Consider the following 19,019-nt stretch of genomic DNA (forward strand, 5'->3'; position numbering starts at 1 on the left):
ATCGAGTCAGCTTAGGAGGCAGCCGGGCCTGTTAGCGCTGCAAGAGGTGAGGGTGGCTTGTCTTGTCTTGTTTGAGGTAGCAATTGGTATCCTGAAAATGGCCTGGACAAATAAGGTGAGCTCGAGTGTCTCGGCCTGGTTTACTCTGGTCGGACCATCTGGTTGTCACTGGAGAGCGCGAGCACAGCAGTCGGCAGCTGAAGCTGCGTCACTAGCTGAATGGACATCGACGGTTGCCCCTCAGTTAGGTCCCCTCCTCCACCTTCATCATCCTCCACCGACTCCCTGTTTTTCCCTTCTCTTCTTACTTGAGGTCGATTTTCCCTAAAGTTCTTCCTTTTCCTTTCTTCAAACTACCTGACAACACTACGTATCCTTCTGCTAGCTCAGAAGGGCTTGTTTCTTTACCGTCTTTGTAACACAACACCAGCCGGGTTACTCCCAGCACTGAAGACGAACCACCACAATGTTCACTTCCAGATCTCACAGCCTCCTGGTGGGGCTTGTTATCCTCGTTGCTCTGGCCTCGCCGGCCGTTGCCTTCGGAGCTGGTAACATTGCCTCAATTTCCAAGGTTGAGGGTCAGAACTGTGAGTCATTCCTTATACACAAGACAAAAAACGACAACCGCTAACTTTATTCCAAGGGCGCCACGGCGATATCACTGATGCACTCCTGATCCTGTCCCAGGCCCAGGCTCTCAATGGCAAGAAGTTTAACAAAATCAACGTCTCTCGTGTCTACTTCGGAAACTGGCTTCGAGATTATTCTCAGGCCATCGATGTCGGTACCGTCAAGTCTGTTTCCGCCGAGGCCATTCGCCTCTTGCTCTGCGTTCTCGGTTTCATGACCTTCGGTTATGGTTCTGGCGAGTTTGAGGTCACTGCCGAACGACTGGGCTGCTACCGTCCCGAGGACCACATCGACAACCCCAAGGACTACGCTGAGAACGTTGATGCTCGACAGTATGACGAACGCCTGCGCGGACCAATCGATGAAGAACGAGAGCTGTCCATCGACCCTGAGACAGGCATGAAGAACTATATTGCAAACGAGCGTGCACGAATCATGACTTCTGCCAAACACATCAAGAAGCTCTTTAGTGGTACCATTGAGCTTGCTCGTCGATACAAGGACTCCCGTCGAAAGGCAGACAAGTACGAAGCTCTTCGCCTTATGGGCACTGGATTACACTGTCTGGAGGGTAAGTACAATTCGCTTCTACAGACATCAACAAGCACCAGAACCATACATCAGAGGCTGACGTGATTGCGAAACAGATTTCTTTGCTCACAGCAACTACTGTGAGCTGGCTCTTATTGAGTTGGGTGAACGCGATGTCTTCCCTCACGTTGGACGTGACACTCAGATTGAGATCGAGGGTGCTAGGGAATCCGTCTATCCTGTTGTCACAGGCACTTTCGGTGGTGTCGATTTCCTGCACTCAGTCACTGGTGAAGGTTGGTAATATGACTTGCTATTCAATAAGAGAGCATGCGCTAATCATCTCAGTCTCTGACAAGCTCACCCAGAACGAAATCGAGGAGCTCGAAGGCACTCTTCAACAAGGTGCCAACTCCGACACTAGTATGCTTCGCGATCTGCTGGATAAGATCCCTGATGGCATCTTCGGTGATAAACACCAGAGTGACCGGGTTGACGAACTCCAGAACAGTGCCGCCGCTGCTCAGATGGAAAACACCACTGTGTCTCCCCGTGATCCTGAGGAATTCACTCAATACATCCAGAATGTCTTTAAGCAAGTCATGCCTGCCATTGAGTTTCACGACGACATCATGAAGGGTATTTCCACCGCCACAGAGAGAATTCCCGTATTGCCCAAGATCATTGAGCAGCTGGAGGAGCAGCTCTCCGTGTTCATCTTCTCTGTCATTGCTCCTTTCATTGTTCCTCTTATCCAACAGATCCGCAATGAGCTCAAGACTGGTTCCGATGAGATCATCGCAAGCAGTGAGCGTGAGCAGCACATTGTCTTCCATGATGACCGATCCACCGACCCTACCCACTCCATGCTTTCCAAGGATCATTTCTCGAACGTAAGTCAAGCTTGTGGCATACGGTTTATGCATGATTAACTAACTCGGCCACAGATTCTCAACGAAATCGCGGGTCGAAATGCTGCCTCCATGGTTCAATGGGTTGTTCCCCAGCTGATGGATGCCGTCGATGACGAGGGTACCGACGTGGATAGACTCCTCGACGAAATCGTCGACGGTGTTCTGCACCACCCCGCTCAGCGCGACCTTGGAAGCCGCAAGGTTCAAGAAGGTCGCCACCGCTTCTTCAAGGGTGTTGAGGAGTGGTGGAATGAAATGGGCGATGGTCAACGTGAAGAATACCGCGGCAAGCTGACCCGAGACGGTGTCCAAAACGGAGAGAACCACAAGGAAGGAGTTGTTGACACCGGTCACGGTCACGGCTGTGCTGGCAAGCTTAAGATGCGCAAGCTGTACGGCGGTGGTCCTGAAACTCTTGAGGATAAGATTGCTGGCGCTGCGGCCGATGCCATCTTTAAGGGTGCTACAGGCGCCCTCTCTGGAATGGTTGAGCAAAACACCGGCTACAAGATGCCCTCGTCTTCCCGAAAGGAGGAGAAGGAGGAGGGCGGCCTTGGTGGCTTCCTCAACCAAGCAAGCTCAATTCTTGGCGGCGCTTTCGGCGATAAGGATACTGAGAGACAGTCCAGCAGCCGCCGCGAAGACGATGGCTCTTACACTAGAACTGAAGTAGAGTATGGTCGTCACGGTGATCGCTACGGTCAGGCCGAGTACTCTCAGACCCAGCATCCTGATGGCAGCGAGCGTCAAGAGTACCGTCGATATGAGCAGCAAGACTCCTCAAATGGCCGTCACACCGGTGGCTATGGCTACGAGGAGCGAACTGAGACTCATCAGTCTTACTCTGGAGGTTATGAGCAGCGAACTGAGCGAACTGAGTACTATGGCTCAAATGAAGAGAGCCATGGTCGTCGTGATGACAACAACAGCGGCTATGGTGGACGTCGCCACGACGAAGGTGGTTATGGCGGAAGCAGTGGCTACGGTCGCCAAGAGGAAAGCAGCTATGGCGGTGGCTACGGCGGTAGTGGTGGTGGTTATGAGCGCCGCGAGGAGAGCAGTTATGGCGGCAACAGCGGCTACGAGCGTCGTGGGGAGGGTGGTGACAGCTCCGGACGCCGGGACGACAACGGCTACGGAGGAGGTTCTGCTGATGACTATGTTCGCCAAAGCCAGGGAAGCCATGGCCGTGAGCGCCGTGGAAGCCGTGGAAGCCGTGGAAGCAACGAGTATGGCGATAATGGCTACGGTGGTGACCGACGCTGGTAGCCGCGCAGCTTTGGCTTACAAGAAAAGAAAAGAAAAGCCTCAGTCAGAATGTCTTGAAACACTAGATAAAACGAAGTATTGAGTCTTGATTGAAGGAAAAGCAATGAGTAACGATCATCTTGAGTTTACCAAAAACGCTCGTGAATATTAAGGTCTTGCATCTCAAAGATATCACAATCGTGCGTTCAACCCGTTTTACAGTGTAGACTAAGCCAGTAGTCTAGTATTTGGTCAGTGAGTACTTGGTTGCGAGCAAACAGGTCCTCCGTCCTCACAATGTCAGTATTCTGACTCAGTAATGGGGCGTTCTCTGATCGCATATCGATATAAACGAGGCAACCCGCGTTGGTGATACGTGTAGCTTATCTTATCCTAGGGCTGTCGTCATAGCAATCACTGTTCTGTTTGATAGTGATGATGTTGATCTTTAACCCTAACCTGTCACTGAGGTGGAACATGACATAAAGCTCCTTTACAACGTTCAGAATCCAACTCAAGATAATTGCTTGTTGGCCGTGAATCTGAATCCTGACTACCCAAATTGTGTGCTACAGACTGTCTCCTCCCCTCCACCTCAGACCAAAATAGGCAATGAGGGCGAGGCATCATGTCAGGCTCTCGCTTGTCCGTCAACGCGACTCGCAGATACACCACATGCAATCGATATGATGATTTGGCTCGCTCAATTAAAGGGAAAGATTTTCTTTTAAACATCTGACAGTCGCGCAGTCAGACATAAATATGACCAGATTCGTATTTGCAAGCATCTCATTAGCTTATCTCTGAGGGAGCTGATTGTGATGATGCTTGCTAGTATATCTAGTATAGAAATAGCGTGCCTCAGGCTTTGTCGATCTAGGTAGCTTTACCCGGCCCTAGATTACGTCAAGTGGCGTAGCACGATAAGACAAGGGTTCTTTACCTCGAACAGTGTATATACATACTCCTGCAGGGTCAGGGAGTGCAGGGGGAAAGAAAATTGGCTCTGTGGTTGGCTAGACTGTGAGAATTGTCGGTGGAAAGGTCCCCAGCAGGAAGTGAAATTGTAATGGATACTGACCGCAGAGTGATACTCCACGGATCATTGAGAGACAACATGTAGTTGCAAGTCGAGATGCAGCAAAGACTCAGAGTGGATTGATTTAAACAACAAGCACGGATTCTTGTAGAGTTTGCCAACCGTCTTGCACCATCCTTGGCACTCTAATGAAACTCACTAAACATGATCTTTGCCGGTTTGCCGAGACAGCTCCTACGGTAAGTTAGGTAGGTAAGTAGTCACCAGCCCTGCTAGGACCCTCGAATTGGTGATAGTCAGTTGAGTTACCTAGCTTGGATTGCGATTCAAGGATTATGCCGAGTACAGTGCACATGCGTCTCATGTTCTGCTAGGCTGGAACCTATCTTCAGTTATTACGTACAGTACGCAACGGTACATACTGCCAGGTCCTGAACCAGTGGGATACAACGTTTGCCTTACCCGTCATGCCAGAAGATGACCAGGCGACGGGTGACGGGTGAGCTTCTGCCTCTGGCCAGTCAGCAAAGCCCAAAGACATGCCCCGTGTGCCCCCTTGTCTCTGCAGCTGTAGAAAGAAAAAGAAAAAAGTCAGGGTTCAAGGACAAGGTTGAAACAGCCATCACCATGTGCCGCGAATTTCAACAGATTTTGCTAATTGTCATCGACGGACCAGCAAAGACGCATTAACACATGTTTGAGCATCGTCAATCCAAGTTGCAGTGCTAAAGGAATGCCCCCGTCATGGATGGCGCTATCTGTAGGTGGAGAGTCAAAACGTGTCGAGCGCAACAAGCTTTGATCGAGAAGCTTGGCTGGCTAGTACATATAGGCAAAAAACCGAGAGGTCCAAAATGCATCACTTAAAAATGGCCTTCTCCATCGACGACGACATCCCGCAGCTTCCATTTGTTCTTTTAGTGCTCTGAAAAAGGGCGTGGAGTTTATCTTAATAGCCAACAGCGATGGGTCTTGTCACTGAAGCCATGGAGATATCTGATTCCCTCCCTAGTCGGTCTCCAACACTTCATCTAGGCAGATATAATATTAGTTTACTGGAAGAGCTACGGTTAAAAGTGACGGTGAGAACCCCTTCAACCCTTCTAAAAAGGTCAAGATGAGGAGTATATTAACAGAGTAGTATCCCTAACCTTGACGGTGGGATATAAAAGGACTTCTTTTGCGGGCCACCCATCCTAATACGTACAAGTCTTAACCAACAAGCTTTTGGACTGTGGGGAAGCGGACGGGCCAGTCTTGACTGTGTGTACGTGTAGAGAGATCAACTAATGCTGACTGCGTTGGTGCAATGGGCACTTTTGTGTCTCATATTTGTGTTATTCATGAGATCTACATTCACAACATACTCTCATTTGGTGTCTATCAAAAATGATGGATGTGCAGTTGTAGACAGTAAGGAACTTCTGGAATGATGGAAAGCCTTTCATAACTTGGCCCCAGCCAATTGACCTTGACCTTGTCTTGCCGACGTTATTTCCGGTTTTGGTTCCACGCCGCTCATCCGTGACAAATTATGCGTGTCTTCAGTAAAAGTCAATTAGCGTTGCTCGAAATTTCTACATGCCAGATAATAAAGGCACGCAACTCCAAGTTCCCAGATGTTCGGTTCAACCAGAGATTGCCGGCTTGGCATAAAGGCTTCCGCCGCCATTGCCATGGCTTGTTTCTTGACTCGGTGCTTATTATTGCTGTTCCTGCAACTCAAAAATAAAGCTAAGCTTAAGCTGCGTGTATCGTGGCCCCCGATTCTCTAGCTCTGGCGTTCTTTGGTACAGGTCTCGAATCGCATCTTTCTAGTGGGCGTGGAGCATCTTGTCCGAGCATCTTGTTGCTTGAACGGCGTTGTGGCATATTGTCAACATCACTTCTTGTTATACAGACATTTTTAAAGAGAAGGAATTTATGGTTGTTTATTGTTCATATTTCTTCAATTGATAGTCCCTGCATAAAATGTCATTACACTGCTTATACTCACTCCCTTCAGGTTTTCACACCTCCAACTCGAAACGCGCCACCAACGAACCTGGCCAAATCGTCCACTCATTCGTCCATTCCACTGATAACCCCAGTATAACGCTGGATCGCATCCAGGTTCCCAGTTTAGGCCCCCCTGCCCCTCCCCTCTCTTTTCACTCGCTGCGCTACTTGGGCCTCGGGGCGTTTAAGAAATGAAAATAAAAACGTGACTGTTCAGAGCAAAAGAGCCGAAATAATGTGGTCAGCCCGTCATTTTCGGAGTCGAGTTCTTTGCTCATTTATTTTTTGCAATGTAAGCTGAAAAGTCAAGTTTTCTGATACCCCCTGCAGAGGAAATCGGCAATCAGGTCAACTCAACTCAATTCGTCATCCCCCAAAAACGCTCACCCGCGATTTCTCCCTTTCGTATTGCGTCTCCTGCATTCTCCATTCTCCACAAGCCGACCGTCCCATCCCATTCACACCCACTACTGTTACTGCTACTACTGCTGCTGCTGCTACTGTTCCCTCCCTCCTTCCTGCACTTCTTGCTTTCTCCCAGCGGAAACGGCAGCCACAATTTCAGCATCCGGGCCAATTCCACGCTCCGTCCGACCTGGTTTCCAAGTCCACCTTACTCTCGCTTGATTCTCTTGTTCTTTCTCCCCCAGAAACGCCAACTCGTTCGCTCCTGCTTTTTTACTCATTCTTATTATTCTCAACTTCAGTTTCGGTTTCAAATTCGATTCAACTTTCAATCTGCTCAGACCGATTCTCATCTTTACAGCCTTACAACTCACATCCGCAGCATCGCGTCCACCCTGACCGTTACTTAACTTTTTTGCGCCTCTGGTGCACGCCCTATCATGCCTACGATTCCATGACTGAATATGTTGTAGAAGCATGTGTAAGTTCTTCATGTCGTTTGTTCAACCCGACTTCCCTCGTCTCTTTCCTTCCCAACTCCCCTCGTGTTACGATCTTCTGTTCACTACGTACCTTGCCTACTCTTCCCACAGGGTGCCTATTCCTTTCTGTTCCTGTTCCTGCTCCTCATCCGCTCCTGCGGGTTCGAGGCCAAGAGCCTCGCATCATACCCCAGTCTTGGCATTTCACGAACTGACACCAAATCGTCTAGCGCTCACCGAGATACGAAATGTCGTGTATGTCTTTCACTTTGTTATTTGTTCCATGCATCCGCCATGCCGTTTACTCTCGTGGCCGTTGTCGTCAACACCGTTTGCTGGCGTGATACGCACGACTACGCCGCCTCAAACCCCCACTCACACCACCTCAGCAAACAACGACATCTGGCACAAATTTCCTATCAGACGGCACCATTTTGCATTGTTGCTACTGCCGTGAACATCGCTGACCAAGACTGCTAGCCTCCTGTTCAGCAATCCAGTATGGAGCGGCGCAAGTACGGTTCCGTCTACAATCATTCGAAACCTTACGGCTCTCTCGGTGCGTTTACCTTCCTAAACCTTTGCAAATCTAATTGCATGGAGGTAACTTCACTGTCAATGTGGCTTCGACTTACCAAATACAAAATAGTCCGACATAGCATATAAGGAGCGCATCTCCACCAACATCACAACCCTTACCACGACCAATTCCGAGGCAAGCAACGGCGTCGTCAACGGCCTTCTGTACGTCCCTGATCTCGACAACAACCGCGAGTGCGACCAACTGCAGTACCAATTCATCCCTCGGAATGTTACCCGTCGAAGCAACCTCCCCCCTCAAAATTACAATCTCATCGCTCTCGCCCCTTGGTTCAGTATCGACTGTACCTTGGCTTACCTCGCTTCTGCGCGTCTCGACCCAATTCGCGCTTTCATCTTCTACAAACCTAACAATTCTTCGAATCAGCCTCAAGATGCCGACTCGCCTGTTTGGAACCTGGAGGATGGCGGAGCTTGGATGACTGCTAACAAGTATCCCATATATGCTATTTCTGGCCAAGAAGGCCAGAATATGATGAATCAGCTTAGTTATTATTCTGGCAGTGTGGACAACATCCCCTACGGCGAGAACATAAGCACGATTTACGGCCCAAACCCGAGGGATTATGTCCGTATTTGGACCGAACTATCCGTGGAGGACGAATCAGATATCCCTCCGCTCTGGGCCTTCTTTCTTATAGTTATTGGTGCTCTGCTAGCCATATTTGCGTTTGTGTCGATAACTATGCACCTGGTGCAGAGGCGGCGCCGCATATCACTCCGGAAAAGGGTCGAGTCTGGTGAAGTCGATCTTGAAGCCATGGGTATAAAACGCCTTACAATACCCACCACCCATATCAATAGTTTTCCGCTATTCACATATAACGCGGATCCCGAATCAATGGCACCGCCTCCGACGCCCTCATCTACCCGCCGTCATCGAAGTCATCGAGGGTTCGATCAACAAAGCGTCCGATCCGGTGTCAGTGTTCGAAGCAAGCGATCCGGTATTGGAGCAACTGGCGACAACGCTGCCACAAACTTCCAGCCCAGTTGCCACATATGCCTCACTAATTTTGAGCATCGAGTGACAATCATTCGAGAGCTTCCATGCGGACACATATTCCATCCGGAATGTATAGATGAGTTCTTGTCGAAGAACAGTTCCCTCTGTCCAGTGTGTAAGCATTCTATGCTGCCCAGAGGCCATAGCCCTAGAATCACGAATGGTATGGTTCGTCGAGAGCGCGCCCTTCGCAAATTGCGCCAAAGAGTTGATCTCGAGGATCTTTCTGAGGAAGGCGACAACACCAAGATGAAGGACTGGGGCAAACGACTATTCCGGACCTCGTCATCACCCTCAAAGCCCCCCTCGGCACCTTTGGTTTCTTTGAAACTTCCTACGTTTATACGACGACCTGCAGAGCCTGTCACAGCGGAAATGCAAGAAGGAACGGAGGGGCAATCCACACCTATTAGTCCTGCCACACAGCCCGAGCCAGAATCGAACCTCCGCCCGCCCGCCCCAACTACAACTCCGAAAACGAGGAGACCTAGGCCCAAGCGTTTGAATATGCTTCCAACACAGCCAGAAAATTCCGAGCTGAGTACAGAGCCAACCCCACGACGCGGTAGCCCATCTTCCTTTGCTCGACAACGCATGCGCGAAATTGCAGCCAAGAATGCACCTTTTGACGATCCCGATTCTCAAAGGGCAGCGTGTAAGTCAAACTCGAATAATGCAATGCCTTCACAGACTAACATAATACATAGGGTTGCGAGCGCTTTCCAAGGTTTTTCCTGGCTATTTTTAACCCAGCTTGGAATGTTTTCAAATTTCGGCGACAACTCATGTTGCATTTACTGGATAGGCATGGCTTTTCGGCGTTTTGTGTCATGAACAAGGTTTTAGGGATGGGCTGATACCATGGACGGCAATTGTTTTTCACGACTATTATTAGGATTTATTGGTGCATTGGGTAGACATTAATGAGGCGTTGGCTCGGTTTATGATATTTATATATATGCAATCAGGGCGACAATCCGCCGTAAAGAGGCGAGATCGCAGTGGAATGTTGGCTATGGAGGAGAGGTTTATAGTCTAGGTGAAGCGACATCAGGACGCAATAACCTATGAGGAACCAAGACATCGACTGTAAACAAAACATACCCATACAAAGAAAACACAGTCACGATAACAAATGAGCTTGGAAAGAAAACAAGAACGTCCTTCAATAACCAAAATATAGTTTGTTTCAGTAGCCAACTACCGCCTTACCCGCCTTAGATGAATGCCATGTTTAACCCATTTCTCAAGAGTCACCATTCTAAGTACGCCCAGAACGCCCAACACAAAATGAATGTCCAATTCCCGCTGTTTTTAGACTCAGACGTCAATGTTTCTCAGCCCTTGCGGTGTCACTTCCCTTGCCCCTCGAGTAAAGGCTCATTGCGCACTCCTCCTCTGGCCAGTGCATCCCGTACACGATCGTTTTCAGCAGCGCGGATCCTGCTCCTCGCGTCCTCAAGACGCTCAACTCCTCGGTCGATGGTTTCGATATGAACACTGAGCGGGATCGGAGGACCCCCACCAATACTATTGCGCAGCACTTCGGGCTCGGCCACTCGGTCACGAAGGTCTCCAAGACCAGCTTGGATACTCTCTAACTCAAGAATGAGCGCGTTGACCTGTGCAACTGCTGACGAGCGCTGTGCGTCAACCTGGCGCAAGAGAGCGAGCTGACGTGAAAGACTGTTGAGCTGGTTCGAGTTTGCTCCGACAAGCGTCCAGATGTTCCAGAGAACGTTCTCGCGACGAGATGCTGTATCAGCGGAAGAACGCGAGCTGATATCATAGATAAGCATAAGGTGGTCCTCGGCTTTGGTGAGCAGACGTAGAACAGCTTGCGCCTCGAGTATGAGGGTTGAGATGCGATCCGAAACTAGAGCTGTGTGCTCGATATACTTGTCAAGAAGAACCCGCTCGTTGAATATATGTTCAGTAGTTGGTTGGAAAGGGTGAAAGAGCCACGATGCCCAGCCCAGGATAGGAGATGGCGATGATAGTGAGTGCGCGTCATCTGCTTCGGGGGCCAGAGTATCGAGATAGCGAGACGTCCAGCGATTAATGCTTATGACAGCGTCGACGGCCGAACCGACATGGGTGTTGAACTTTTGCAAATCGGCAGCTGTTTGCCGCGCTGTGTCCACATAGCCGTCAAACTCAAAGAGAAGTTCATCACGAGCCTGCAGATCACTGTGTCGCACCAGGCTTCGGAGATCGCGGATAGCCGTTTCCGAGCGTTTCATCTCAAAGGGCAAAGAGACTCCATCCGAACTTTTCTCGAGGACTTGTTCGAACTTGGATTGCACGCTCATGAGATCATCGAACTCAACATCGCCACCCGTTGGTACGATGGCGTCTAGAGATGGGCAAAACGGGAGATTGAGGATAGATGCGCCTGGGATACGGCATATGGGTGAGAGAGATGCGGCGATTGAGCGAGTTGCCATGTTCTGTGCAATGATAAGACCACCAAAGCAGAGATAAATTGACAAGAGAATTGCGAAGGGTTTCTGCGCATAGCGAAACGCAAGACCGATGACGTTGAGAAACCAGCCGAGCGTATTGTAAATCGCCGTAGGAATATTTTGTGCAAGTTGTCTGCCAACCGTTGGAGGCGCCTCATCGCGACGTTGCCGGCGATAATACTCATTTTCGGCATCGTACCTCTCCCGCGCCATTCTTTGCTGCTGTGATGAAGTCGATACCGACGGGTTTCCCCTCCTCCTTACGCCTTCATCACCACCATATCCTATTCCCAAACCCCTTATCGTGCGCTCACTCCTGCTACTTCCCTCTGAGGCATCTAAGCGGGGCATGTGGAACTCCGGATCAGGCGTTCGAAAGACTCGTTCTCCGTTTGCGCTAACACTGGCACGGGAAAGACTTGGTCGGAAAGGTTCTCGAAGGATGACTTGCTCGTCGTCGGCGTCGGCGCCAAAGTCGCGAATGCTGTCCTGCGAAGCGAAACTGATGTTGCCCTGGGAGAAGGGCTGGGAAGGGAAGTTTCCAGAGGAGGTGGGCGGTGATGATTCTCCAAGAGATGGAAGGATACTCGTATCGAAACTGTCGTTCTCGCCTTCAACAAAGCGCCACGAGTCTTCTGGTCGAAGCTCACGCTGGCGTGAAGATACCATTGTTGTCCACCACCAAGCCTCGAGTACACGAGCGCGCGTCACTGGAGTGTCGCCTCAAGTCAGATATTGTTCAGGAGTAATGTCTGATGGCATCAGATATGTAGAATTTTGGTGGAAATGTCGTGTTTTAATTGTAGTTCCAGCGACTATATGCGCCTGGTTTCTGAAGCGTGAATCGCTGAGTGGTGTCGTTAAAGTAATGCGAGCCAAGGGTCTAGAAGCAATGAGTCATTTGGTTATAAGATAATATTTTCACGCAGGCAAAAGAGAAGTGTGCGTTGTTCGTGAACGGGGATCAAAAATGAGGCTAATGTTATTGTGTTTAATGATGCAAGAGGAAGAGGAAGCAGGAGGCAAAGAGTTTAAGGTGAGAGGGAAAGTGAGGTCACTTGGTACTACCTTAGTACCGAGTCTCGGTGGGGAAACGAGTCAAGGCAGAGAGAGCTACCCTTGCACTTGGTAGCATTGCTTAAGCTGCCTTGACGAACAATCATCACTACCTAATCTACCTACCTACCTATAGACTGAAATTACGCAATAATATAATGAACGAGTGATCTTATGTCTTCTGGTCTATCATTCTCATTGAGATTGAATGTACTATTTTTTACCTTTCTCTCACATAATGAGTACTAAGATCTTCCTCGACTCGACATAAGCACGGGCCACAGCATAGTTCGACTGTGCTTGTTAGTCTGACCAAGCTAGTGGGTAGCAGAAAAAATGGCCTCTCAAGTCTCAGGATCCAAAAATAAGTAGTCTAAGAGCCATAGTCTAAAGAGCATAAAGTGATCTACTAATTTCGTCTCTTATGCTTCCAGCGGTCAATTTTTCTGATACCCTGAGGCCAAGACCTCGTGGTCTGTCTCTCTTGGTCTAGGGTATCAACTAACGGTCACGATCGTAAACAAACGTCACTTAATCCAATCGGGGACTAACCTTTGGGCATCGACTTAAGATAGACAGGCTATAAAGCGAGTCATTAAAGTTGGGCTTCTTTGAATCAGATAAGGATATCTCCTTGACCGTATCGAACAACAACATGTTCTTAGATAGTAGATCGCGCTTTACGTGCAAAAGACTTAACAAATACTTATATTAACATCAAAAGAAACAGTTCGAGAAATTATCAGAGCACCGTCCTGATAGACGAATACTTGCAATGCACACTGAAGCACCAACTAACAAATTCCAAGCACATTCCAATCTCCCCCTCCATTCTTACTCTGTCATTCATTGTGTCTCGGCTTTCACACGTGAAGACTGTTCCCCTGAGCTGCCTGCTTCGGCAGCGGGACTTTGAAAAGACTCTGCTGTAGTAGTGGGCATAGCATACAACATTGGACTGCCACTGAAGCTCTGCTCTGGCCAATGCATGGCCGACTGTGGAGTCAGTTCTGGATAGTATCCAAATACGGATGGCATAATCCAATAGGGATTGTCTGCCTGCGGTACAATGTTTGTGACTACACCGACTTTAGCTGTCATAGTTCGTGACTGAGCTGCATGCAAAGTACCATTCTCAGCACCCATTGGTGCATGTTCTAGGTAGTTCAAGGTCATCTTCGACCTGGACCAATACTCGCTAGATTTCCTAAGGACACTTGAGAAGAAATCAACCTTGGATTTGTGACAAGACTTTGCTTTAAGAAGCATGGCAGCCTGATCCAGCTCTGGTACACATGAAGGAGATAGTTTCTCTGCCATGAAGTGATTCAAGACTGATACTAGGCGCAGCGGTGCATGAAGAACAGGTGGCAGCGAGGGATCAAATTTCTCAGCAACACTGTCGTGCAGGCGAAGTATATAGGGATTCGAATGCTCGGTGTTGGTGGCCCGTCGGACGTTTTCAAAGTGAAGATGCATTCGAATCTGGAGACTATGCAGAAGAGTTAGTTGAGACTGAGTGCTAGGAGTACCTAAGTTGACCTACCCATAAGAGATTACCAGCTGCAAGGAAGATTGTAAGTAGCCGAATCAATCATCAAATAGATCAAGAGCTTACAGCAGAATAGAGTATCATATCCACCGTCCCGTCCTCATCCACGTATTCCATTTTTGAAGCCTTGAGCTTGTTCCGCCACGAAACGATACTTTGGTTTGTATCTTCTAATGCATCGGAGCTTGTTTCCCATCTGCATCCGCCGAGAAATTGAGCCACACGGCGATCGTGTATGCGTACTAGATCAACAAGACAGGCCCAGGAAGAGGGGTCATATGACGCGCCTAGGCGATCGTGCTCTGCAAGAGTCACTGGAGTAGGGATAGCCTGTTTGTAAGTTAGCATTGGGTTGTCGCTAGTAGCAGCTGTACCTACGCCAGTCTTGTAGTTACGTTCCTCGCAGGGAAGTTCTGTGTCCTCGTTCAACTTTGCTGAGTAGAGAGATGGTTGTACCGAGTTATCTCTCATGTCTAGCAACATCTCGTGGACATATAGTCCCCAATATGTACGACGGCATGACTCAGCCAGGACAAGTCCCTCTTGCTGATCGGCATATGCCTTGGGTTGAAGACCTCCAAGTTGTGCAAGTTCGCGGGCCTGTATGAACAGACAGCGATAGAAGTTGTCCTGCTCGCCAAATGAAGCGATGGACAGGGACAGAAGTGCTTGAACATTCCAGAGCGTTGGAGGAAGTTGTTCATGCAACATCTCGAAAGCTCGCCCCCGGAGCGAACTGGTGTCTACCATGGAATACCGAGATGCGATATACATAATGGTAGCCTCGAGAAAGCGCACGTCGTTTGGCTTTTCTTTAAGAAATAGTTCCAAGATAGGTTTCGGTGGGGCCCAGGAGTGAGCGACGTGAAAGTTGGCATAATACAAATCGAGTGATCGACTTTGATTATAAAGGGGGCTGTGGAAGCCTGAAAGATTGGGCGAAGGTGTGCTTTCTGCTGTGTCGTCTTGATCGGTCATCGGGACCTCATCTCTCATCATGTTGCGTTTCTTTGCATCGCGAATTCCTCGCCGTGAACTGACGTAGTAGCACTTTTGCCCTTGCTCTTGGCAGCGCGTACAATGAGGTAACAACCCATCACACTTAGTGTGCCTACTGCGGCAAGGGACGCAAGCAATAGAAGCCCGAACCGTCGCGTTTGAACGCTCTGGTCGGTTTCGCTTCTGGCCTGAGTCGAGCTCAGGCCGGACTGGAATGCCGGCTTGTGGTGAATCTGCCATTGTCTGACAGATAGACAGATTGATTCTCATGAGTGAATGGTGAGGAAGGACTTTTGGGTGCTGAAGTGTATCGATCTGTTGGCAAGTGTCTACAGAAGGATCCAATCTGCGGGTTGGATTTGATGGAGGGTGCCCCTTGGTACCGAATCGGGGTTGTTTGCTTGGAACCAACAATGAGCAGAGGTCTGTGTCAAGTACCAGTGCTATGGAATCTATATAGACATGAGATTTGTATGGAAGGGAAAGCCCTAAATGTATGAAAATGAGAGCACAGCTAGTTCCAAAGGGAGTCCGATACGAACAAACGGTACTGGTCAACAATATGAGTGGCACACGAGAGCTGATCGCCAGGATCAACAAAAGCAAATTCCTCGTCACGTTGTGATTGGAAGAATGAAGCCTGAGTTGGATACAATCTAAAACAACGCTGCAATGCCAACTTGTCGCCCAGTGGTGTTGGCTGGCCGGTATGTGGCGCGTGGATCTGGCTCCCCAAGCAAGGAATAGGCAGCACAAGATCTAACAGAAACGTCCGGCTATATCTCCATGTTGGCTTGTCAACATGACTAGACACGGCTCCTATACAAGTGCAGATGGCTCTTGGAGAGTGGCATTAAGTTGCTGGTCCGTCTTACACCTCCTTGTTGTCTGCGAGAGCCAAGAAAGCTCACGAGCATGAATTGTCCACCCTTGGTTCATTCAAACACTGTTACTACTGGATCAAGAACTGGGCAGGTGGTGCTGTTCAGCACCGGGGCATCCTTTCCAAGACAAATCGTTGATCCTGTCTGTCCTGTTTGATGCCACTATCAGAGGTAGTCTCAGCAGCCCTGTGATAACAACCACTCGGGGCGGGCCTTACAAAAGCTCCCGTCAACTTAAACAGAAGACAGGGCTGGGCAGCTGACGAGAGTTACTAAAAACATCCATTTGGTCTCAACAGGTAACATCTTGAGCTGTGATTGCTTGCAACTGTCTCCACTGAGAAGGACATGCTCGCTTGCCGGTCGTGTAGTTTGTGTATACAGAAACAAACGACTCTGACGTGGAGAGGCGTTGTAAAGAGACAGGAGGAAACAAACGTAATACATTTTAACTATTCATTGCTTTTTTCTTGAGTGAGCGAGAACGAAAGCATCCTAAATGTAACACAGTATCCCGGCGGTTGGTCGTCGTCCCTCCGGTTCCCAGAGTTTTGGATTTCGGGACATATATTGGTTGTATGCAAGCCATCGGAGATGGCTGAGGCCCCTGCTCGTAGTTTGAATACGCATCGGCCGTACTGTATACTATAGCTCGATCTTCCCGTCAAGGGATAATATGTGCTGTGTCCTAAAGAGTCGCTTACCCAGAGCCTGGTTGTTGGTTCGTTGACGATTCGCGACGCTTTCAGAACGAGTTCTGGTTAGTTTATCGCTAGCCTGAGGGATAGTCTCAGAAACAATAGAAAGCGTTGTTGAATAGCGGTTGAGCCGCACTTACCGCCTTTGGACTTTTCTGTGTGACTGTTAAAGGTAGGAAGGTACTGCAGGTAGGATGTACCCTCCTGCCCAGCAGCTCCTGCCACTATCCATTCTCAAGTTCAGACACTCAAACGCTGATTCGCAAACGCCAAAGCGGGTCCGGGAGAGTCCTCTAAGACAGGCGTGAGGGAGAAAACGGGAACTGGCTGCAGACGGTAGGAAATTTGGGGGCAGGAGATTGATCCAAGCACAAGCTAAGACTGATGAGGGTCGACTCACATGAAGCTGAGCAAGGCAAGTAGGACAAGTTAAGTTTAAGAAATAAGTCCATCCATGGATTATGTAAACTATTGTGCTGTACCTAGGCAAAAGAGGACATGGCATGGTAAATTTGCCGATCAGGCACTGTGACACCTCGGCTTCTGTTAAACGACCCCCGGATGAGACCCCGACCTTGTCGTCATGGGTCCGCCCAACCCCAGATGCGATACGATGCACCGAGGTGCGGCGCGCTTCCTTTTTGCTTAAACATATAACGACAACTGTCCAACTGCCAGCCGATCGCCAAATCCAGTAACAAATTAACTTATCCCCCAACCGTTCTTCTTATGCATAAAGTCAAATGACCGACACGAGCTTCGCACAAGCACAGCGCCGCGTCGCCGCGCGTCGCCAAACCCGCGAAGCCGAAGCCGCTGCTCGCATCGCTGCACAGCGGCAAACGTCTCGACCCAGAGCCAACCTCGAGCGCTTACCATACCCCTTAAATCGCATCGGATCTGCTTGGGATGCCGTGTCTACCAGGGAGGGCACACGCCCCGCATTTCGAGTAGGACAAGTAGACGCCGAATTGCTCGATGTAGAGCTGTTGGACATCCTCAAAGACCAGGTTTCTGAGGGCCTAAAGTATTTTGGTGGAGGGCACCTGCATGATGACTGGTCGGCTGAAATTATGTTGGCACTAAGAGCTGTCCTCTTCAAGCTTACTGTTTGGGATCACGATGCGACATACGGTGCGGCTCTTCAAAACCTCAAATACACCGACGCCAGGAACGATGGCCTTATTCTGAAGGCACCTTCAAAGGTGCAAAAATCACTTTATGGCCTGGTGACAGTGTTTGGTAACTATGCCTGGACGAGGTGGGAGGATTGGCTCCTGGAGCATGATGATGGCTACGATGAGCCAAGCCCCCGGCTGAAGCGACTCTCAAAATTGACTTCAGCTATGTCAACTGTCCACTCAGCAGCTGCTTGTGTCTCATTTCTCGTTTTTCTACTGCACGGACGATATCGAACGCTTCTCGACAGAATCCTGAGAATGAGACTTGCGCCACCCACAAGCCAAGTAAGCCGAGAGGTTTCATTCGAGTATCTCAACCGTCAGCTTGTTTGGCATGCCTTCACCGAGTTTTTGCTTTTTGTGCTGCCCCTGATAGGCATTCAGCGATGGCGACGGTGGCTCACCAGGACCTGGCGAAAAACAAAAGACATTATCAGGACTGGACCACAAGAAGAAGGCAAGGCGAATGGCGAGTACGCATTCCTTCCAGAGAGGACATGCGCGATTTGCTACCAGGATCAAAATAATGCGACTTCGGAGAACGAGGTCATGGCAGCAGCAGCGTCCAGCGGCGTTGTTGGTTCGGCACAGACAGACATAACCAACCCATATGAGACAATTCCTTGTGGGTGCGTATACTGTTTTGTGTGCTTAGCTACTCGCTTGGAGAGGGAAGAAGGCGAGGGCTGGACCTGTCTGCGATGTGGTGAGCATGCCAAAGAATGCAAGCCCTGGAGTGGTGATTTGATAGAACCTTCCACGAAGCATGCCTCAGCCAAGACGGTGGCCTTTTCTGACGATATTACTGGGGGTGTACTCGTGGATGAGCATGACGAGGATTCATCAGTAGAGAGCTTGAGCACAACCTCGGAGCAAGGTTAGGACAACGGCCAACTTGTGCGTCACTGAGATTTAAGACGTTCACGTATTTATATTTTGTAGTAATACCCGAGAATGTATGCGCACCATTCTTTTTATATACTGTGGGGCTAGACACCTATTCTGATAATGGAATAATCTGATCGCTTTTTATTTGGTACTGATGTTGAGCCTGTAGCTTTGCCAAACTTGACTACTGTTCTTTCTACAGTTGTCGGGGGTACTGCCATGGGTTACTATTCTTTTTTTTATAAAGATTAATAGTGTTTATCTGGGTAGCTACCTATATGTATATACTTTTTATACTCGGTCTTCAGCAATATTGCTTTAGATGGTGTATATACCGAGGTTCTGTTTCCGGACAGCTCAGTTCCCGTGATGTTGTATTATAATGGCACATGGCAGAACTATTGGTATCAGAGAGAGGGGCCAAATCCTCTTCTGCATGA

At 49.2% G+C, this 19,019-nt stretch overlaps 5 protein-coding genes across 5 annotated transcripts; 3 read left to right on the forward strand and 2 right to left on the reverse strand.

The window, feature by feature from the left end:
* Positions 1 to 466: 466 nt before the first annotated feature.
* Positions 467 to 3,347, forward strand: EDB82DRAFT_552364 (heterokaryon incompatibility protein Het-C-domain-containing protein; the record flags this gene model as incomplete). Its single annotated transcript, XM_025738154.1, has 5 exons — positions 467 to 590; positions 647 to 1,204; positions 1,281 to 1,460; positions 1,513 to 2,057; positions 2,112 to 3,347. 5 exons carry the CDS (start codon positions 467 to 469, stop codon positions 3,345 to 3,347), a joined length of 2,643 nt encoding a protein of 880 aa, XP_025588138.1.
* Positions 3,348 to 7,544: 4,197 nt separating this feature from the next.
* EDB82DRAFT_521834 (uncharacterized protein) lies at positions 7,545 to 9,604 on the forward strand (the record flags this gene model as incomplete). The annotated part of the gene is made up of 4 exons (XM_025738142.2): positions 7,545 to 7,703; positions 7,731 to 7,853; positions 7,900 to 9,511; positions 9,564 to 9,604. The coding sequence occupies 4 exons, from the start codon at positions 7,545 to 7,547 to the stop codon at positions 9,602 to 9,604; spliced, it is 1,935 nt and encodes a 644-aa protein (XP_025588137.2).
* A 226-nt stretch (positions 9,605 to 9,830) lies between these two features.
* Positions 9,831 to 12,108, reverse strand: EDB82DRAFT_98830 (uncharacterized protein). Its single transcript, XM_025738131.2, has one exon. The coding sequence runs from the start codon at positions 11,988 to 11,990 to the stop codon at positions 10,209 to 10,211; it is 1,782 nt and encodes a 593-aa protein (XP_025588136.1). The 5' UTR covers positions 11,991 to 12,108; the 3' UTR covers positions 9,831 to 10,208.
* Positions 12,109 to 13,106: 998 nt separating this feature from the next.
* EDB82DRAFT_534044 (uncharacterized protein) lies at positions 13,107 to 15,514 on the reverse strand. The gene is made up of 5 exons (XM_065609267.1): positions 14,308 to 15,514; positions 13,996 to 14,259; positions 13,924 to 13,940; positions 13,508 to 13,869; positions 13,107 to 13,456 (listed from the first exon to the last, which is right to left on the reverse strand). The coding sequence occupies exons 1-5, from the start codon at positions 15,196 to 15,198 to the stop codon at positions 13,224 to 13,226; spliced, it is 1,767 nt and encodes a 588-aa protein (XP_065465893.1). The 5' UTR covers positions 15,199 to 15,514; the 3' UTR covers positions 13,107 to 13,223.
* A 1,739-nt stretch (positions 15,515 to 17,253) lies between these two features.
* EDB82DRAFT_521837 (Pex12 amino terminal region-domain-containing protein) lies at positions 17,254 to 18,573 on the forward strand (the record flags this gene model as incomplete). The annotated part of the gene is made up of 1 exon (XM_025738109.1): positions 17,254 to 18,573. One exon carries the CDS (start codon positions 17,254 to 17,256, stop codon positions 18,571 to 18,573), a length of 1,320 nt encoding a protein of 439 aa, XP_025588134.1.
* Between the last annotated feature and the right edge of the window lie 446 nt (positions 18,574 to 19,019).

This window comes from Fusarium venenatum (genome assembly GCF_020744135.1).
Source record: "Fusarium venenatum strain MPI-CAGE-CH-0201 chromosome Unknown EDB82scaffold_1, whole genome shotgun sequence".
Classification (NCBI taxonomy): domain Eukaryota; kingdom Fungi; phylum Ascomycota; class Sordariomycetes; order Hypocreales; family Nectriaceae; genus Fusarium; species Fusarium venenatum.